Raw genomic sequence first — 21,026 nt, 5'->3', positions numbered from 1 at the left:
TTGCTTGTAAACATACTTTAATTGCCTTTACTAAAATACATGGCATAAATTAAATGTAGCAAAGAAAAGATTGTAAGGCAGATAATGTCCACCCATACTCTCTATTGCCTACTGCAATATCAATGATGCATGCTTACTATGCTCATTACAATAGCTTTCGCTAGAAACTTCAAGGGGAAAAACTCTAAAGGACAGTAGATTAACAGTGCACTCTACATTGATACTCATAACCATACTACTGTAAATACCCCAATTAATATCAAAAGGCCATATTGAAGCATCAAATCATCTGGTCTTCTCTGGGTCGGCAGACTTTGTACTTCCTTCAAGCTGGTAACTAAAAGAACAGCAGGAATAATGTAATGAACGAAATACATTGTGTCGTAATTTTTTTGTCAAAGGACTTTACAGCATAATTAAGACTTACATTCAGTTTCCATTCTATGGTTGCACATGAGGTACCTGTGGACCAAGAAAAATGTCACTGTCATCCCCTAAGCTATAGATGACATCTTGTAAAAGAGTAGGTAGAAAATACATAAATCACTAGCACACTATGTTCAGGAAAGGAGTTGTATTTCAGTCAAAAGTTAACTGTCATTGTTGTATTCCTTAAACCACAGATGACATATAGTAAAAGAGTAGGAGAAAAGAAGGTAAATCACTTGCAAATGGTGTTCAGTAAAGGAGTTGTAGATATAGTTATGATAGATAGAGTTCTAGCCTTCCAACCTGGCCTGTCTGCACTGTCTGCTCCTGCTGAGCTGGCTGCAAAGGATCCTGGGAATGAGGAAGCTGGGAGTTGTATGGTGGGAATGGGATCTGCAGAAAAAGAGCACTTGTAGTCTTGGACACTAGAGCAGGGGTTTCCAAACTTCTTGCATCTGGGACACCTTTTGTGATAACAAATTTATGAGGGACTAAGTCTCTGACCCTGGAAATAACATTTTAAAGGACCCCACTTTGCATGTTGCAGTTTTAAAGTTAATTTCTTGCAACTCTGAAAATGTTTAGTTTGGGCAGGGGTAACACTTAGCAATTTTAAAGCTTAAATTACAGTGAATTATGTTCAAAACAAATAGTTGAACATTTTTATAATTGATGACTACTGTGGATACCAATATCCCTTTGAGCCTCCCAGGCCCATGTTGCGCATATACGGCCAAAGAACATACATTGTGGCGAATAATATTACATTGCATTATATTGCACCCTCTAAACTCTTTCCACTGATCCTTTCTCCAAAATTCGTTTAATCCGTTGTTGCTAGCAATATTCATAAAAAGAAACAATAAATTAAAATCTGATATATTTTGAGATTTGGCCACAATATCCCAATTTGCCCCCTGCTCTATAGTATCTGTAATCAAGGAAACGTGTACATCTTTGCACCCATTACAATAACTAAAGGCCAAGAAAGGGATGTCCTACATTGGGTCTTGGCTGTGGCACCGTTTGTGGTTGATATTCATATGGGAACAGCTGTGAAAAGATAAAACAAAAATAAAGCAAATAAATGCATAAATGCTAACATTAGTCCGAAAATTCCAGAAAAAATGTATTAAATTTTTTTGACAGATTAAACGTACTCACGTTTGGAATCTGTGGCATCTGAGGGATATTTGGCATCATCTAAAACAAAAAGAAATAGCTATAACTTCATTTAAAGACAGAATGGATTAACTAAGATACAAATGTTTACACCAGATTAAACGTATTGTTTATCTTTAACTTGATATATCCAGGTCAGAGTATGCGTTTATATGAATATGAGGGTGTACTTACTACGTGCACATGCTAAAAGTAAGGAAGGAGGTGGGTAGAAAACTAAGTGTTTCATTGTTGCAAAGTATTTATAAACTACAAATCAGATATCTTAAATGTTTCGTTCATTTTTGTTATATTATCTAATCAATAGGCCATAGTTGATTATGGCCCAAAATGCCTGGTGTTCAAGGAGCTTTTCATTTTGATTGGGCTTTTTTGTTTAGAACCTTTATAACTACCTAAAGAAAAATCAAAAGCAACTCTGTATCTCTGCCCAGTCTAGCAAGAGTGGCCAAAAGGGTGTTTAGCATCCCCAGTGGCTCTGCAAGTGTGGATAGGATATTCTCCGCTCCTGTCCTGCTCTCCACACACAGTCGCATGAGCCTGAAGCCACAGACTGGCAAAACTTGTGTTTAAAAAAAAATATTCTAAAAATGAATTCAAAGGCAGCAACACAGAATTTCTTGTTTAATTTGTAATTAATTCTAAGTAAGTCACAGCCTATATGCTCAATGTATAAGCCATAATGATTTAATATAATGAAGTGTTGTTTAAATGCTGAGTGCTAAATGTCCGTACCACACTACTCTGTCGCACTCGCAAATACTTCAAAATGTATTTATTTGTAGGCTATAGCCTGGAAATAATTGAAATAATCTAGCCTAAATAATATATGTTAGGCTCCCTGTCTGGCTCTTGACCTATTTACAGTGTTTATATGCTGTTTAATATGACATGTAGCCTATTTTAAATGATGTGCACCTCTTACATTCACCTTTTCATGTTTATTCAAATAATTTTCATTAAAATCATTTGATTGTGTTTCAATACTTCAAAACCAAATGGTAGGTCCAGTTAGTCACAAAAATGAATGGGTGTTGGTTAAATTTGGAGCACCGTCTTTTTTTTCTTGTGAGTGCAGAGCGGATTTTAGCAGAGAGAGTGTTGGAAAGGACGTGGAGCTCAGGAGTTGTGTGCGAGCACCGCTCCATGAGGGATGCCCTGGATTTCAAACCGCTAAATTCGGCTCACCTACTCTGATCCAGCTCCCACTGAAATAAAATGAATGGTTGCAAACAAGTAAATGATATCAGGATTTACCTTATGCTGCGCAAAATCATAGGGGTAGTACTTTAAAATAGGGGGAAAAGAAACAGAGAAACAATCATTAAAATACTGCAGTATAGATAAAATACATTCAATGCAATCTGTGCTTTAGTAAGATATTAAATGGATGGGTCTCTTAAAAAACACATAGATTATAACAACCCTCATTTCCTGCTGTGCAATTTGGAATGTACCATGTCATAACTTTACCAACTTAAAGTCATGAGTCAACTGAACTTCAATAGAGCCTATCACATTTCATATAGCTGTAATTGAAGAGAGATTTCTTCACATACTACAACACCTATAATTCTGTGGAGGGATAAGTAACTCAACTTGAGACAACACTTACAATTTCTACACTCTTTCTTCCTGGGGCCTTAGGTAGGGAATATTTGATGAAGGCTTGAGAGGGATAGGACTGCTGAAAGAAAATAAAGCGGAAAGTTAAAATAAATGTTCAATGTGGCGGATGGTTGATATATTAAAGAAGGTGAAGTATGTTTTAGTAGTATCTATAGTATTTACTGGTCCATTGATCTGGCCACCATTAGACATGCCAGGGAATCTCTGTGGAAACACCTGTAATATAAAGTAAAACAAACAAAACAGTTACACATTACAAATAAATACACTGCTCAAAAAAATAAAGGGAACACTAAAATAACACATCCTAGATCTGAATGAATGAAATAATCTTATTAAATACATTTTTCTTTACATAGTTGAATGTGCTGACAACAAAATCACAGAAAAATAATCAATGGAAATCCATTTTATCAACCCATGGATGTCTGGATTTGGAGTCACACTCAAAATTAAAGTGGAAAACCACACTACAGGCTGATCCAACTTTGATGTAATGTCCTTAAAACAAGTCAAAATGAGGCTCAGTAATGTGTGTGGCCTCCACGTGCCTGTATGACCTCCCTACAACACCTGGGCATGCTCCTGATGAGGTGGCGGATGGTCTCCTGATCTCCTCCCAGACCTGGACTAAGGCATCCGCCAAATCCTGGACAGTCTGTGGAGCAACGTGGCGTTGGTGGATGGAGCGAGACATGATGTCCCAGATGTGCTCAATTGGATTCAGGTCTGGGGAACAGGCGGGCCAGTCCATAGCATCAATGCCTTCCTCTTGCAGGAACTGCTGACACACTCCAGCCACATGAGGTCTAGCATTGTCTTGCATTAGGAGGAACCCAGGGCCAACAGCACCAGCATATGGTCTCACAAGGGGTCTGAGGATCTCATCTCGGTACCTAATGGCAGTCAGGCTACCTCTGGCGAGCACATGGAGGGCTGTGCGGCCCCCCAAAGAAATGCCACCCCACACCATGACTGACCCACCGCCAAACTGTTCATGCTGGAGGATGTTGCAGGCAGCAGAACGTTCTCCACGGCGTCTCCAGACTCTGTCACGTCTGTCACATGTGCTCAGTGTGAACCTGCTTTCATCTGTGAAGAGCACAGGGCGCCAGTGGCGAATTTGCCAATCTTGGTGTTCTCTGGCAAATGCCAAACGTCCTGCACGGTGTTGGGCTGTAAGCACAACCCCCACCTGTGGACGTCGGGCCCTCATACCACCCTCATGGAGTCTGTTTCTGACCATTTGAGCAGACACATGCACATTTGTGGCCTGCTGGAGGTCATTTTGCAGGGCTCTGGCAGTGCTCCTCCTGCTCCTCCTTGCACAAAGGCGGAGGTAGCGGTCCTGCTGCTGGGTTGTTGCCCTCCTACGGCCTCCTCCACGTCTCCTGATGTACTGGCCTGTCTCCTGGTTGCGCCTCCATGCTCTGGACACTACGCTGAAAGACACAGCAAACCTTCTTGCCACAGCTCGCATTGATGTGCCATCCTGGATGAGCTGCACTACCTGAGTCACATGAGTGGGTTGTAGTCTCCGTCTCATGCTACCACTAGAGTGAAAGCACCGCCAGCATTCAAAAGTGACTAAAACATCAGCCAGGAAGCATAGGAACTGAGAAGTGGTCTGTGGTCACCACCTGCAGAACCACTCCTTTATTGGGGGTGTCTTGCTAATTGCCTATAATTTCCACCTGTTGTCTATTCCATTTGCACAACAGCATGTGAAATTTATTGTCAATCAGTGTTGCTTCCTAAGTGGACAGTTTGATTTCACAGAAGTGTGATTGACTTGGAGTTACATTGTGTTGTTTAAGTGTTACCTTTATTTTTATGAGCAGTATAAAATTACTCTACTATGTAATTAAGACAAAACTCCAGTGTAACTGCTAAAGTTCAAGATGATTACTCATCACAGTCTGAATTAAATAGGCAAATGATAAGTCAAGTGAAAGTAAATCATTAAGTAAGTAATAACTTAAGTAATTGCTAAGTAGGTCATTAAGTCACTAAAGAGACACTACTTCGATCATATCATTTTAGAGAGGTCTCATAGTGAAGATGATATAAGAGCATACTATTTCCATGCTGACAGGGCCGTTCAGTCCAGGCTGAGGGTAAGGCTGGCCTGCTGGGTAGAGGACTTCATTCATCTGGGGATTAAACACTTGGGTCAAAGGTCAAAGAAACAGAAGTGTCCTGAAATTAATTTCAGTACTTAATCTTCTCATGTTCTGTTTGGTTTCATACTGTGTTGAACAACACAAAGAGAAAGAAGGTGACCAACATAATGCAGTAGAATATTACAATATGCATTTGCTCTTACTTGTGTGGCTGGTCCTGATTGCCTTGGACCCCCATAGTGGGGCAAGTAATTGAAGAAAGGTTGAAGCTGTGAATATTGAACAAATTCTAAACAATCACAATTTTGACAAAGCCGTAGTCAATTTAAAGAAATGACAGACTGTTGACAGACACACAGAGGAAAATGAGACGTGAATAATGTGCTCTGAACTCTTAACACCCAACTATGTTCTTTTACGTCCAGATTCTGAAAATAGATCATGATACGCTTGGAAAGTGAAGACGTCATACAATACAAAAGGTAATTAACTAATAGGCTAAGTGAATTATTTTACCCCACAGTTAGTCAATACTATTAACTAGCCAGTTCAAAGTATTAACAGTTAGTTAACAATTGCTCATAAACTAGCTACCGTAGCGATGCCATGTCAATAACCTGTCTCCAAAAATGACAAGGGTGTCTCCAGTTGTTTACATTTTTTACATTGTGACTCGCACCCTTGAGTTTCCACTTTCTATGCGTATTCAAATTCCTATTCTTCAGAAATACAGTAATAAAGTTTTCCTTGGCCATTTTTTTAAACTTACAGGAGCAGCAGATATTGAGCTGGCCAAACAAAGGCAGATAATGGTGATCTTCATTTTCAAAGGAGAACCTTGCACATGAAAGAGAGGTATAATGTTAAGTTAACCTCTCTGGGCTAGGCGGGACGAATTCGTCCCACCTACGTAACAGCCACTTGAAGCCTGTGGCGCGATTTTCAAAACCTTAAAAATCCTATTACTTCAATTTCTCAAACATATGACTATTTTACAGCTATTTAACCTGTTAGGGCTAGGGGCAGTATTGACACGGCTGGATAAAAAACATACCCAATTTAATCTGGTTACCACTCCTACCCAGTAACTAGAATATGCATATACTTATTACATATGGATAGAAAACACCCTAAAGTTTCTAAAACTGTTTGAATGGTGTCTGTGAGTATAACAGAACTCAAATGGCAGGTCAAAACCTGAGAGATTCCTTTACAGGAAGTGGTCTGTCTGACCATTTCTGGAACTTCTTTGCCATCTCTATCGTTTACTAAGGATCTCTGCTCTAACGTGACACTTCCTACGTGGTCCATAGGCGCTCAGAGCCCGGGAAAAACCTGAATGTCGTCATCCCAGCCCCAGGCTGAAACACATTATCGCCTTTCTCAAGTGGCCGATCAAGGGACTCTGGGCTTAGGCGCGTGACCTGACCGCCCCCGCCTTTGTGATTTTTTCCTCTGTTTGCCGAAAAGGAGATTCCCGGTCGGAATATTATCGCTTTTCTACGAGAAAAATGGCATAAAAATTGATTTTAAACAGCGGTTAACATGCTTCGAAGTACGGTAATGGAATATTTAGAATTTTTTGTCACGAATTGCGCCATGCGCCGACCCTTCTTTACCATTTCGGATAGTGTCTGGAACGCATACGAACAAAACGCCGCTATTCGGATATAACGATGGATTATTTTGGACCAAACCAACATTTGTTATTGAAGTAGCAGTCCTGGGAGTGCATTCTGACGAAGACAACAAAAGGTAATCAAACTTTTATAATAGTAAATATGATTATGGTGAGTGCTAAACTTGCCGGGTGTCTAAATAGCTAGCCCGTGATGCCTGGGCTATGTACTTAGAATATTGCAAAATGTGCTTTCACCAAAAAGCTATTTTAAAATCGGGAGGTCTGTATCTATAATTCTTAAAATAATTGTTATGCTTTTTGTGAACGTTTATCGTGAGTAATTTAGTAAAATGTTAGCGAATTCCCCGGAAGTTTGCGGGGGGTATGCTAGTTCTGAACGTCACATGCTAATGTAAAAAGCTGGTTTTTGATATAAATATGAACTTGATTGAACAAAACATGCATGTATTGTATAACATAATGTCCTAGGGTTGTCATCTGATGAAGATCATCAAAGGTTAGTGCTGCATTTAGCTGTCTTCTGGGTTTTTGTGACATTATATGCTAGCTTGAAAAATGGGTGTCTGATTATTTCTGGCTTGGTACACTGCTGACATAATCTAATGTTTTGCTTTCGTTGTAAAGCCTTCTTGAAATCGGACAGTGTGGTTAGATTAACGAGAGTCTTGTCTTTAACACCCTCCAGTGTCGAAAAGTTGTCAACTCTATTACATAAGACACATTTTAACACTGAACACCAGTGTTGAATTACTGCAACAATAACCAGTGTTGGTCAGTGTTCATTTTTAACATATTGCTTACAGAAATTCTGTGATAGTCTTAAAAATCTAACACTTATATAAGTCTAACAATAACTCTGTGTAGTGTGGGACAGTATAGAGACACTTTGATTGTTAAATTTAACTCTATTAAAGTTAACACTTGCGATATTGTTGTGAGAATCCTTAGGCACCCAAAGCGTTCTGTAAAATCATAAGAATAAAGAATCCCATAGCATTACGATGTACATCAACCAGATAAAATGCATTTTGAATAGACAAGTTCTAGCCACATTACCTTTGGTGATACCAGTATAGATGAGGAATATGGAGGGTCATACAGTGCAGAGGTCTATCTCTGCTTTTAAACAGTGTCAGTTGAGATTTCAGCCAACCAACATTGACCTGCTGTGACACTACATAGCGAATGAGATTAGGGCTGTCTCGTTGTGAGCTTTGGTAAATGACAGTGGTCAGATATAGTATAGTAATCATAAACGCAGGGCATGGATAATTACACTGTCTGCAATAGTGCACACTTCAGCACATTTACTAGAAAGCACATCATATCTTATCGCAAACAGAGAATATTATTTGGTAGGTTTGAATTCATTCCAAATGCTGTCAGTGAATTTATATGTGTATGTATGTGTATGTAACAAGATTTTATTTCCCTTTGTGAAATTATAGTAAACAAACCATATTCAACAACAATGAATTTAATATTTTCTTATACAATGACACAATGCAACATAAAGTATACTGTAAGTTGATAACGTTTATTACCAATCCAGTTGATAACACCATCGTGTTCGTGAGAGTCTCATCTTTGCATAGAGTAGTCATAGTAGTTTTTAGGCCAAACCTTGTCTCATGGTCTGACAAACACCGCTCTAGCTCTGCCACCTTTCACCGCAGATGCAGAAGTGCGACTGGATTGAATGCAAAAATATATATCTCTAGCTTAAACTGACAGTTTTGTTTGGCAAGTTTGATCTCTGTTTTGCTCCCCACAAGCGTCTTGGGGCTTGTCTGAAGTTGGTGCAGATGATCTGCCAGCTTCTATGACCACTGTTATGACCCCTCAATAGAAGGATGAGAGTCTTAGGAACACAATGGTCTTCTATGTTTTGCTCTCCACAAGCGTCATGGGCCTTGTCTGAAGTCGGTTCAGCCGATCTGACCAACTTCTGTCTGAGCATCTGAACAATTTGGGCTACAAATCCCTGTGGAAAGGTGAGACTCTCACAAACACGTACATGTCGGTTGTTTTGCTCTAGAACGCCCACAGGCCTCACAAGACTAGTCTGAAGGTCCCCCGGGTACCAGTTGAAAAAATGAATAGAAGCATACTGTATATTGAGACTGTTTAGTGCCAAAAATAAGGGGTTAAATACATGTCAAGAATGTTATAAAAATTGGGCCTACACTTCAGAACTAACTTCCTTTTCATTATTTGGGAGGGACTATCTGTTGTTCAATGTAGTGAATCTGTTATGCGTTTGTATGGGCTAATAGCAGTTAGGCCAGCAACCGTTAGGAATTGGGCTGCCGTGTAAACGCACACATATGAGATTTGTGCATTCACACTGATGTAGCTTCTTGGTAATTCTTGAATTGCATTTATGATATGCTAAAAGGGTGTGATTAGCTCATCCTTTACTTTAATATAGACCCATCCCCTGATAACAGTTTGGCACTTCAGAAAATGCTCAAAGTTCTTGTATATCTCTCTAATGAGTGATTTTGAAGGTGGTAACACCAATGACATAAAAATTGGGGACACATTATATTTGAAAAATATATATTTTGAACAGCCTTCCTTGTTTTGATTGTTCTTTGATTGATCTATACAATTATATTATTACAATATGTTAATTGTATTTTTGCTGTCACACATTGGGGAAAATATATATCAGATAGGCCTAATAATTGACAAAAGATCAGAATGTGGCTGCCTGTCGAAACGCAAGTTTTAAGATACCTGTTTGCAAAACTATGAATTCAAATTCACTGAAAAGTGTCTGTTCCCAGACTGTTAACTATACCATGTTAGCAATATAACATCTGGTGGGAGTGAGCCAGATACTGTAGTTGCTGATGTTACAAGATTGTGTTAGCCTGCTAAGATAAAGGTAATAGTTTGTGGAGCTAATACAATTCTTCAGGTATTAGCTAAGATTGCTTACTACCACATTACAGTGACAAACAATTGCTCAAGTGCCAGGGTTGAAATAGTATTTGAAATCTTTCAAACACTTTGAGCATTTGTTGAAGCCTGCCTGGAGTTGCACTTTTTGGACAATGCCGTTGTGCCACGCAAGTGCAATCAAGCACAGCTTGCTTATGTATAATAAAGATCATACATGCAGGACTGGTGCTATCTCCTACTGCTATTATGGCCTTGATCAAAACATTTAACCCCTAAGCTACTACAAGGATTATGATGTATGGCTGACTTTGCGCATCACCCCACCTGTTGTGTGAATAGTCTCAGGACTTTGGGTGCTGTGACAGTAAAAGTTTGTATTTCCATTTTAAGGGAATGTTAATTTTGGTTTAGAATAAATGTATAATGAAGGTTGTTATAAAAATACTGCAACACTTATAAAGGTGTTATGACTGGTTTCATAACGGTGTTAGGTATACCCCCTTCAGATAAAGTATTACTGAGATACACTACATGACCAAAAAGTATGGGGACACCTGCTAGTCAAACATCTCATTCCAAAATCATGGGCGTTAAGATGGAGTTGGTCCCCCCTTTGCTGCTCTAACAGCCTCCACTCTTCTGGGAAGGCTTTAGACAAGATGTTGGAACATTTCTGTCTGAACTTGCTTCCATTCAGCCACAAGACCATTATTGAGGTCGGGCACTGATGTTGGGCCACTAGGCCTGGCTTGCAGTCTATGTTCCAATTAATCCCAAAGGTTTTAGATGGGGTTGAGGTCAGGGCTCTGATCAGGCCAGTCAAGATCTTCCACACCGATCTCAAACAAACAATGTCTGTATGGACCTCTCTTTGTGCACAGGGTCATTGTCATTCAAAAAAAGAAAAGGAAAGGAAGCACAGAATCGTCTAGAATGTCATTGAATGCTGTAGTGTTAAGATTCCCCTTCACTGGAACTAAGGGGCCTAGCCCATCTCATGAAAAACAGCCCCAGACCATTATTCTTCCTCCACCAAACTTTACAGTTGGAACTATGTATTCTAGCAGGTAGCGTTCTCCTGGCCAAACACAGATTCGTCCGTCGGACAGCCAGATGGTGAAGCGTAAATCGTCACTCCAGAGAATGCGTTTCCACTGCTCCAGAGTCCAATGGCTCCGAGCTTTACACCACTCCAGCTGACGCTTGGCATTGCGCATGGTGTTCTGTTGCTTGGCCATGGAAACCCATTTCATGAAGCTCCCGACGAACAGTTCTTGTGCTGACGTTGCTTCCAGAGGCAGTTTGGAACTCGATAGTGAATGTTGCAACCGAGGACAGAAGATTTTGCATTATGCACTTCAGCACTCGGCTGTCCGTTCTGTTAGCTTGTGTGGCCTACCGCTTTGCGGCTGAGCCGTTGTTGCTCCAAGATGTTTCCACTTCACAATAACAGCACTTACAGTTGACCGGGGAAGCTCTAGCAGGGCAGAAATTTGACAAACTGACTTGCTGGAAAGGTGGCATCCTATGACTGTGCCACATTGAAAGTCACTGAGCAGTTCAGTAAGGCCATTTTACTGCCAATGTTTGTCTATGGAGATTGCATGGCTGTGTGCTTGATTTTATTCACCTGTCAGCAATGGTTGCAGCTGAAATAGCCAAATCCACTAATTTGAATGGTTGTCCACAGACTTTGTATATATAGTGTATGTATGGTTGTGTTCATCCTTTTACAGGCCATGTTGTTCTTTTTATGGATGTATTTACAGTTTTGAGGGTGTCCTATAATTTTTATAGTATCATATTGCTTTGAGAATGTAATAACATTTGGAAAATTTACAACACTGAGTTTTGTGTCTTGTTTACACTGTTTAGAAAATTGACAACATTGTTCCAAAAATGTGTACTCGATGGAATTATTTGAATGCTGAATGTCATCAATGGCACAGACTAACAAGCAGAGACAAGAAAGAAAATTGAGGCATGCTATGGAGAAGGTTGGCAAAACATTCTGGGGGTTTTATTAACATTATTCTGCCAAGTACAAACAATTACACACAGCTTTCATGCATCAAGCCATCGGTTCAGCACCATGTTACTCTATGTTTATTGCTGGGTTAAGCAATGCATTTACTGAATCAATCTAGGACACTAAGAGCAGCAGTGGAGTTGAAGGACATTGTTGTTCATCGAAGGGTATTGTAGATCTCCAAGTATTGGTAATCTGAAAGAGTAAAAAATGGGGGATTGAAAAAACAGAAATACATGTAAGTGCAAAGTCAACAGTCTTCTTACAAAGCTTCTCTGAGTCTCTAAGATTTAACCACAGGAGGAATGATAATGTAGATCTTATGAATTTAGAATGTACTGTAGATTTTACACAATAATACAAAAAACTGAGCACAATCAAACAAAGGTACTGTAGCATCAAACAACATTATCAAGCCTATTGCATTGCTCTGTGACAGAACGGTTAATGAGCTTAAATATGGCAATACATGTGTGTGTCATATGGTACAGCAAATGTCTTACATCTCTATTCATCTTCCTCATCGGATGTATGAGTCTGCAATGACAGTGGTTGCCAATTAACCAATCAGCACTCCTATTTGAACAGTTGTTTCACTTCACCTCACAATGGCTAAATGAATGGTTGAAGACACTGTTCCCAGATTTTTTGACAGTATCTTTAAAGTAACCCACTATAACATATTGGAAATCAGTATTTTTCATTTTAAAATGAGATGGACTTACTAGCCAAAGTCCATGATCAACAACCACCTCTGTATTACACTATATATATATATGGTATAGTTTATATATATTTTATCTTTGTTTTTCAACATGATTGAGTGAGAGTCTTTCACAGTAGCTCCTATATGAACGTATGCACGGTGTCCATGTTAGTACAGCCTCAGTCTCAGCAGAACTTCTTTCAAATATGTTCAAAATGCCACCTGATGTACTGTTTGTTGCAGACATAAAGGCAGATCGATATTTGGTCTTACACTGGCAGGTGCAGCAGGAGCAGGCGGAGGTGGGGCAACCTGGATGCTGAAGGGAAGGTACGGGAGGAGAGGAGAGAAAGGGATTGAGTCATAGATCCAATCAAGCAGACACACAATACATTTTTCGTACTGTGTACCGTACATTAATGGGGGTGATGATCACTCATAATCTCAACGCTCTCCTGGCTGAGGGATCTCCTGTTTGAGGAAACCACCCGACTATTGATTGACACAGACGCACTTTCATCATGATTTTCTGAATTCTGATAGTGAACCATTTTTATTTTACCTTTATTTAACTAGGCAAGTCAGTTAAGAACAAATTCTTCTTTACAATGACAGTCTACCGGAGAACAGTGGGCTTAACTGCTTTGTTCAGGGGCAGAACAACAGATTTTTACCTTGTCAGCTCGGGGATTCGATCCAGCAACCGTTAGGTTACTGGCCCAACACTCTAACCACCAGACAACCTGCCGCCCCAACATCTTTGATATTGACTGGATTGAACATTCACTGTATTATTGTGAGATTCACTGGTGTAGCATAACTAAATCAACAGCACTAACATGTACAGTATTTCACTATGTTGCTATGGTTACTTACAGGTACTCCGCCACCAACAGGAAAGATCTGTAACATTGGAACACACTCTGGTTACTACAGTAAACTTAGAAGTTTGACTTCAATCTAGAATGGGGAATGTATTTTGATTAATTTGAACTATTTATTTTGTCAAACACCCACAATCTCTAGATCAGGTCTGGCTTGTCCAGCTTGGAGAGCCTACAAACAATTGGAAAACAAACATTTGTATTATGGCAAATTCAGTTCTTCAGTGTTCTATTCCCTTTTCAGTCACTTTGTTCCTCATTTTAGGACTTTAAAACCATTCATATTTTCACAATGGGGTATGACTACTTTCTGAAGGCACTGTATTAGGCCGGTTTTAATACTTGTATCCTTTCTGACTCCCTTACTTGAGTTAATCACTGATCTGCAATTACTTGATAGGAAGCCTAAAAGCAAGAGCTCTGTGACTTTCAACGTGGCACCGTCATAGGATGCCACCTTTCCAACAAGTCAGTTAGTCAAATTTCTGCCCAGCTAGAGCTGTACCGGCCAACTGTAAGTGCTGTTATTGTGAAGTGGAAACCTCTAGGAGTAACAACGGCTCAGCCACGAAGTGGTAGGCCACACAAGCTCACAGAAAGGGACCACCGAGTGCTGAGGTGCGTAGAGTGTAAAAATCGTCTCTCCTCGGTTGCAACACTCATTATGGAATTCCAAACTGCCTCCGGAAGCAACGTCAGAATGGGTTTCTATGGCCAAAAAGCTTCACACAAGCCTAAGATCACCATACGCAATTCCAAGGGTCGTTTTGAGTTATGTATAGCTCGCCGCCATTGAACTCTGGAGCAGTGGAAATGCGTTCTCTGGAGTGTTGAATCACGCTTCACCATCTGGCAGTCTGATGGACGAATCTGGGTTTGGCAAATGCCAGGACAACGTTACCTGCCCCAAAGCTAGGTCCAGACGAGCAGGTGTCCACATACTTCTGGTCATGTAGTGTACTTCTTGGTAATGTTTCTTGTATTTGTTTATTTTGTAAGATCATCCGATAGAACCTGGCTGCTACTGTAGAACTCAGAAGACTTTCTTTTAGTTTGCAATTCTGTTACTCTACAATACACAATATATATGTTTGTCGATTTGGAGGCCTATGCAGTAAAATGTATTTTGGAGTGACATTCAATGCTCAAAATTGGCTAATATAAAGCTTAGCAAAATAACTGTGATATGACTGTTTAAATTCAGAACTTTATTATACACTTTTGACTTTTATAGCCATGAAGCATTACAGTTACTGGTAACTCCTTTTGCAGTAAAGTAAGAGGGAACTATAAACTAATGGACATTGTTATTATCAACAGATATCCATCCATCCACACTGTCCACTTGAAATGAACATCTACAAATATTTTACTGTTAAAGAATAATTTAATAAAATTAACTGTTTAATCAAATAACTTATTCAACTCTTCAAATTCACACAAATACATTATACAGGGAAAACACTCAATGATTGCTTGTAAACATACTTTAATTGCCTTTACTAAAATACATGGCATAAATTAAATGTAGCAAAGAAAAGATTGTAAGGCAGATAATGTCCACCCATACTCTCTATTGCCTACTGCAATATCAATGATGCATGCTTACTATGCTCATTACAATAGCTTTCGCTAGAAACTTCAAGGGGAAAAACTCTAAAGGACAGTAGATTAACAGTGCACTCTACATTGATACTCATAACCATACTATTGTAAATACCCCAATTAATATCAAAAGGCCATATTGCAGCAGCAAATCATCTGGTCTTCTCTGGGTCGGCAGACTTTGTACTTCCTTCAAGCTGGTAACTAAAAGAACAGCAGGAATAATGTAATGAACAAAATATATTGTGTCTTCATTTTGTTGTCAAAGGACTTTACAGCATAATTAAGACTTACATTCAGTTTCCATTCTATGGTTGCACATGAGGTACCTGTGGACCAAGAAAAATGTCACTGTCTTTCTTGGATTCCCTTTAAGCTATAGATGACATCTTGTAAAAGAGTAGGTAGAAAATACATAAATCACTAGAACACTATGTTCAGGAAAGGAGTTGTATTTCAGTCAAAAGTTCACTGTCATTGTTGTATTCCTTAAACCACAGATGACATATAGTAAAAGAGTAGGAGAAAAGAAGGTAAATCACTTGCAAATGGTGTTCAGTAAAGGAGTTGTAGATATAGTTATGATAGATATAGTTCTAGCCTTCCAACCTGGCCTGTCTGTACTGTCTGCTCCTGCTCAGCTGGCTGCAAAGGATCCTGGGAATGAGGAAGCTGGGAGTTGTATGGTGGGAATGGGATCTGCAGAAAAAAGAGCACTTGTAGTCTTGGACACTAGAGCAGGGGTTTCCAAACTTTTTGCATCTGGGACACCTTTTGTGATAACAAATTTATGAGGGACCCCCTCATAACATTATAACACAACTCTTTAGAGTTCAACAAAAATAGCATACAAGGAGTTTTACTATGACTTCTGCAGTGTATGGCCGGACTAAGTCTCTGACCCTGGAAATAACATTTTAAAGGACCCCACTTTGCATGTTGCAGTTTTAAAGTTAATTTCTTGCAACTCTGAAAATGTTTAGTTGTGGCAGGGGTAACACTTAGCAATTTTAAAGCTTAAATTACAGTGAATTATGTTCAAAACAAACATTTAGGGAAATACAAGAAGAATTTAGTTGAACATTTTTATAATTGATGACTGTTGTGGATACCAATATCCCTTTGAGCCTCCCAGGCCCATGTTGCGCATATACGGCCAAAGAACATACATTGTTGCTAATAATATTACATTGCATTATATTGCACCATCTAAACTCTTTCCACTGATCCTTTCTCCAAAATTTGTTTCATCCGTTGTTGCTAGCAATATTGATAAAAATAAAAAATAAATTAAAATCGGATATATTTTGAGATTTAGCCACAATACCCCAATTTGCCCCCTGCTCTACAGCATCTGTAATCAAGGAAACGTGTACATCTTTGCACCCATTACAATAACTAAAGGCCAAGAAAAGGATGTCCTACATTGGGTCTTGGCTGTGGCACAGTTTGTGGATGATATTCATATGGGAACAGCTGTGAAAAGATGAAACAAAAATAAAGCAAATAAATACATAAATTCCAACATCAATCCGAAAATTAATGAAAGTATTTATTACATTTTTTTGATAGATTAAACGTTGTACTCACGTTTGGAATCTGTGGCATCTGAGGGATATTTGGCATCATCTAAAACAAAAAGAAATAGCTCAAACTTCCTTTAAAGACAGAATGGATTAACTAAAATACAAATGTTTACACCAGATTAAACATATTATTTAAATTTAACTTGATATATCCAGGTCAGAGTATATGTATGCATTTATATGTATATGAGGGTGTACTTACTACATGCACATGCTAAAAGTAAGGAAGGAGATGGGTAGAAAACTAAGTGTATCACTGTAGAAAAGTATTTATAAACTACAAATCAGATCACTTAAACATTTTGTTCATTTTTGTTATATTGTCGAATCAATAGGCAATAATTGATTATGGCCCAATATGCCTGGCGTTCAAGGAGCTTTTCATTTTGATTGGGTTATTTTGCCTAAAAACCTTTATAACTACCTATAGAAAAGTCAAAAAGCAACTCTGTATCTCTGCCCAGTCTAGCAAGAGTGGCCAAAAGGGTGTTTAGCATCCCCAGTGGCTCTGCAAGTGTGGATAGGATATTCTCCGCTACTGTCCTGCTCTCCACACACAGTCGCATGAGCCTGAAGCCACAGACTGGCCAAACTCGTGTTTCAAAAAATGAATTCTAAAAATGAATTCAATGGCAGCAATACGTCCTTTCTCGTTTAATTTGTAATTCATTCTAAGTAAGTCACAGCCTATATGCGCAATGTATAAGCCATAATGATTTAATATAACGAAATGTTGTTTAAATGCTGAGTGCTTTATGTCTGTACCACACTACTCTGTCACACTCCCAAATACTTCAAAATGTATTTATTCGTCGGCTATTGTCACGTTTTGACCAGTAAAGGGGTTATTTGTTATTGTAGTTTGGTCAGGACGTGGCAGGGGATGTTTGTTTAGAGTGTTTCGGGGTTTGTTGGGCTATGTTCTTATGTAAGAGGGGTGTTTGTTTTATGTGTTTCGGGGTTTGTGGTTAATGTTCTATGTTAGTATATTTCTATGTTCGTTCTAGTCTTTCTATTTTTATGTTTAGTTAATGGGGTTGACCTTCAATTGGAAGCAGCTGCTCCTCGTTGCTTCTAATTGAAGGTCCTATTTAAGACGGGTGTGTTTTCTATGGGATTTTGTGGGTAGTTGTTTCGTGTATAGCTGTATGCCTTACAGGACTGTTTGTCGTTGTTTTTGTATACGTTTGTTTTGGTTTTCCTTCTTTCTGCCAATAAAAAGAAGATGAGTATACAGACTCCCGCTGCATTTTGGTCCAATCCTTACGACACCCGTGACAGCTATAGCCTGGAAATAATTGAAATAATCTAGCCTAAATAATATATTTTAGGCTCCTTGTCTGGCTCTTGACCTATTTACAGTGTTTATATGCTGTTTAATATGACATGTAGCCTATATTAAATAATTTTCATTACAATCATTTGATTGTGTTTCAATACTTCAAAACCAAATGGTAGGTCCAGGTAGTCACCAAAATGAATGGGTGTTGGTTAAATTTGGAGCAGCATTTTTTTTTCTTTTGAGTGCAGAGCGGATTTTAGCAGAGAGAGTGTTGGAAAGGACGTGGAGCGCAGGAGTTGTGCACGAGCACCGCTCCATGAGGGATGCCCTGGATTTCAAACCGCTAAATTCTGCTCACCTATTCTGATCCAGCTCCCACAGAAATAAAATGAATAGTTGTAAACAAGTGAATGATATCAGGATTTACCTTTTGCTGCACAAACTCATAGGGGTAGTACTTTAAAATAGGGGGAAAGGAAACAGAGAAACAATCATTAAACTACTGCAGTATAGATAAAATACATTTAATGTGATCTGTTCTTTAGTAAAATATTCAATGGATGGGTTCTCTTACAAAACAGTATAACAACCCTCATTTCCTGCTGTGCAGTTTGGAATGTACCATGTCATAACTTTACCAACTTAAAGTCATGATTCAACTGAACTTAAATAGTGCCTATCACATTTCATGAAGCTGTAATTGAAGAGAGATTTCTTCACGTACTACAACACCTATAATTCTGTGGAGGGATAAGTAACTCAACTTGAGACAACACTTACAATTTCTACACTCTTTCTTCCTGGGGCCTTAGGTAGGGAATATTTGATGAAGGCTTGAGAGGGATAGGACTGCTGAAAGAAAAGAAAGCGGAAAGTTAAAATAAATGTTCAATGTGGCGGATGGTTGATATATTTAAGAAGATGAAGTATGTTTTAGTAGTATCTATAGTATTTACTGGTCCATTGATCTGGCCACCATTAGACCTGCCAGGGAATCTCTGTGGAAACACCTGTAATATAAAGTAAAAGAAACAAAACAGTTAAACATTACAAATAAATGAAATGACTGTAGTATGTAATTAAGACAAAACTCCAGTGTAAATGCTAAAGTTCAAGATGATTACTCATCACAGTCTGAATTAAATAGGCAAGTGATAAGTCAAGTGAAAGTAAATCATTAAGTAAGTAATAACTTAAGTAATTGCTAAGTAGGTCATTAAGTCACTATAGAGACAATACTTCGATCATATCATTTTAGAGAGGTCTAATAGAGTTCTCATAGTGAAGATGATATAAGAGCGTACTATTTCCATGCTGACAGGGCCGTTGAGTCCAGGCTGAGGGTAAGGCTGGCCTGCTGGGTAGAGGCCTTCATTCACCTGGGGATTAAACACTTGGGTCAAAGGTCAAAGAAACAGAAGTGTCCTCAAAATAATTTCTGTACTCAATCTCCTCATGTTATGTTTTGTTTTATACTATGTTGAAATAGACCAAGAAAGAAGGTGACCAACAGAATGCAGTAGAATATTACAACATGCATTTGTTCTTACTTGTGTGGGTGGTCCTGATTGCCTTGGACCTGAACTCTTGACACCCATCTATGTTCTTTTACGTCCAGATTCTGGAAATAGGTCATGATATGCTTGGAAAGTGAAGACGTCATAGAACATCAAAAGGTAAGTAACTAATAGGCTAAGTGAATTGTTTTACTCCACAGTTCTAACTTCCTTTAGATTATTTGGGAGGGACTATCTGTTGTTCAATGTAATGAATCTGTTATGCGTTTGTTTGGGCTAATAGCAGTTAGGCCAAAAATAATCATAGTAGTGGCTGGAACGGAATCAATGGAATAGTATCGAACACATCAAACACGTTTTCCGCTCCATTCTAGCTATTACTGTGAGCCGTCCTCCCATCAGCAGCCTGAGAAGCCTCCTGAGCTGTGAATGTTCACGTGTATAATGTGGAGAAGTTTAACCTTGTGCAAGTTGATCCGATACTGCTGTTTACTTTGTATGTAGATCAGTCTACCTAAAGTGAAGGATGTATGTTATTTCTTCGCAAAACTAACAACACAGAGTCATAGTATTCCACCTAATTGTCTTATCTTCACTATATTATAACATTTTAAATCTGACTTTTGTTGATTTATTTAATTTTTTGTCTTGTTAACAAAAAAAGTGACTTCTAAAATGACTTTATGATGATGATTTTACAGGCAACATATTCTCATAATTTATGTGGCCCTTAATAAGAACGTAGCATAAGCTCACTCCACAGCTAGCTTGAAATGTCACGGATGGAGCCTTCCAATTGGTACCTTTTGGTTGGCTCGAACGCTTTGAATGTTGTCAAGGAGGGCGGTCACGTGTGTAGCAAAGCAGAGGTCCCGAGTTCGAGCAAAGAATCAGCCGAATCGGGGGAAGGTGTATTCACTTAGCAAGCATGGTGATGTCCGTAACATGGGTGTCCCAGTAAACTTTTTTAATTTTTTAAATTTATTATTATTCATTTTTTTACTACTTTTTCTCCAGAATTTCATCATATCCAATTAGTAGTTACAGTCTTGTCCCATCACTGCAACTTCCGTATGGACACTGGAGCGGCGAAGGTCGAGAGCCATGCGTCTTCTTAAACACAAACCCCGCCAAGCTTTGATGGGAGAAGGATAACCAGCCGGCCAAACAATCCTCTTGTCCAATTGTGCACTGCCTCATCGGTCTCCCGGGTCGTGGACTTCTGCGACACAGTCTGGGATCGAACCAAGATCTGTAGTAACGCAGCTAGCACTGTGATGCATTGCCTTAGACAGCTGCACCACTCGGGAGGCCCGGGTGTCACAGTAAACGTGACATAAAATTTCATCGGAGCCCTGTGCTTTCATACATCTATGCAATTACTGTAGAGAACGAACGATGATGATGAAAAAAATAACAATATGTAATATAATGGTTAAATATAAAAACATAATCTGGATTTCATATTTTAGGCTGTGTTAAGTCTATAAACCCAATTCAGA

The 21,026-nt window shown here is 39.0% G+C and overlaps 1 protein-coding gene and 2 long non-coding RNA genes across 4 annotated transcripts; all 3 read right to left on the bottom strand.

The window, feature by feature from the left end:
• LOC106602785 (gamma-gliadin) lies at window positions 1-8,166 on the bottom strand. 2 transcript variants are annotated; one of them, XM_045716778.1, is made up of 12 exons: window positions 8,062-8,166; window positions 6,133-6,200; window positions 5,567-5,632; window positions 5,319-5,393; window positions 3,403-3,456; window positions 3,227-3,298; window positions 2,869-2,898; window positions 1,594-1,632; window positions 1,432-1,482; window positions 733-822; window positions 428-462; window positions 1-337 (listed from the first exon to the last, which is right to left on the bottom strand). In XM_045716778.1, the coding sequence occupies exons 2-11, from the start codon at window positions 6,184-6,186 to the stop codon at window positions 442-444; spliced, it is 552 nt and encodes a 183-aa protein (XP_045572734.1). In that variant the 5' UTR covers window positions 6,187-6,200; window positions 8,062-8,166; the 3' UTR covers window positions 1-337; window positions 428-441. The 2 variants fall into 2 exon arrangements, with proteins under 2 accessions (XP_045572734.1, XP_045572735.1); XM_045716779.1 differs by having other exon boundaries at window positions 3,227-3,295; window positions 8,062-8,144.
• Window positions 8,167-15,284: 7,118 nt separating this feature from the next.
• Window positions 15,285-15,760, bottom strand: LOC123742438 (uncharacterized). Its single transcript, XR_006769589.1, has 3 exons — window positions 15,749-15,760; window positions 15,434-15,468; window positions 15,285-15,343 (listed from the first exon to the last, which is right to left on the bottom strand). It is a non-coding gene; the product is annotated as an uncharacterized lncRNA (long non-coding RNA).
• An 835-nt stretch (window positions 15,761-16,595) lies between these two features.
• On the bottom strand, window positions 16,596-19,321 carry LOC123742437 (uncharacterized). Its single transcript, XR_006769588.1, has 5 exons — window positions 19,312-19,321; window positions 18,964-19,017; window positions 18,788-18,859; window positions 18,435-18,464; window positions 16,596-16,615 (listed from the first exon to the last, which is right to left on the bottom strand). It is a non-coding gene; the product is annotated as an uncharacterized lncRNA (long non-coding RNA).
• Window positions 19,322-21,026: the final 1,705 nt, after the last annotated feature.

This window comes from Salmo salar, chromosome ssa04 (genome assembly GCF_905237065.1).
Source record: "Salmo salar chromosome ssa04, Ssal_v3.1, whole genome shotgun sequence".
NCBI lineage: Eukaryota > Metazoa > Chordata > Actinopteri > Salmoniformes > Salmonidae > Salmo > Salmo salar.
This window is presented reverse-complemented; position numbering and strand designations above follow the sequence as displayed.

Coding starts and splice junctions, on each gene's coding strand:
- LOC106602785 (XM_045716778.1), bottom strand. CDS start 6,186: ATGAAGATCACCATTATCTGCCTTTGTTTGGCCAGCTCAATATCTGCT. Junction 5,394..5,566: donor AATCAGGACCAGCCACACAA/GTAAGAGCAAAT, acceptor TTTAATCCCCAG/ATGAATGAAGTCCTCTACCC. Junction 1,483..1,593: donor AGATGCCACAGATTCCAAAC/GTGAGTACGTTT, acceptor ATCTTTTCACAG/CTGTTCCCATATGAATATCA.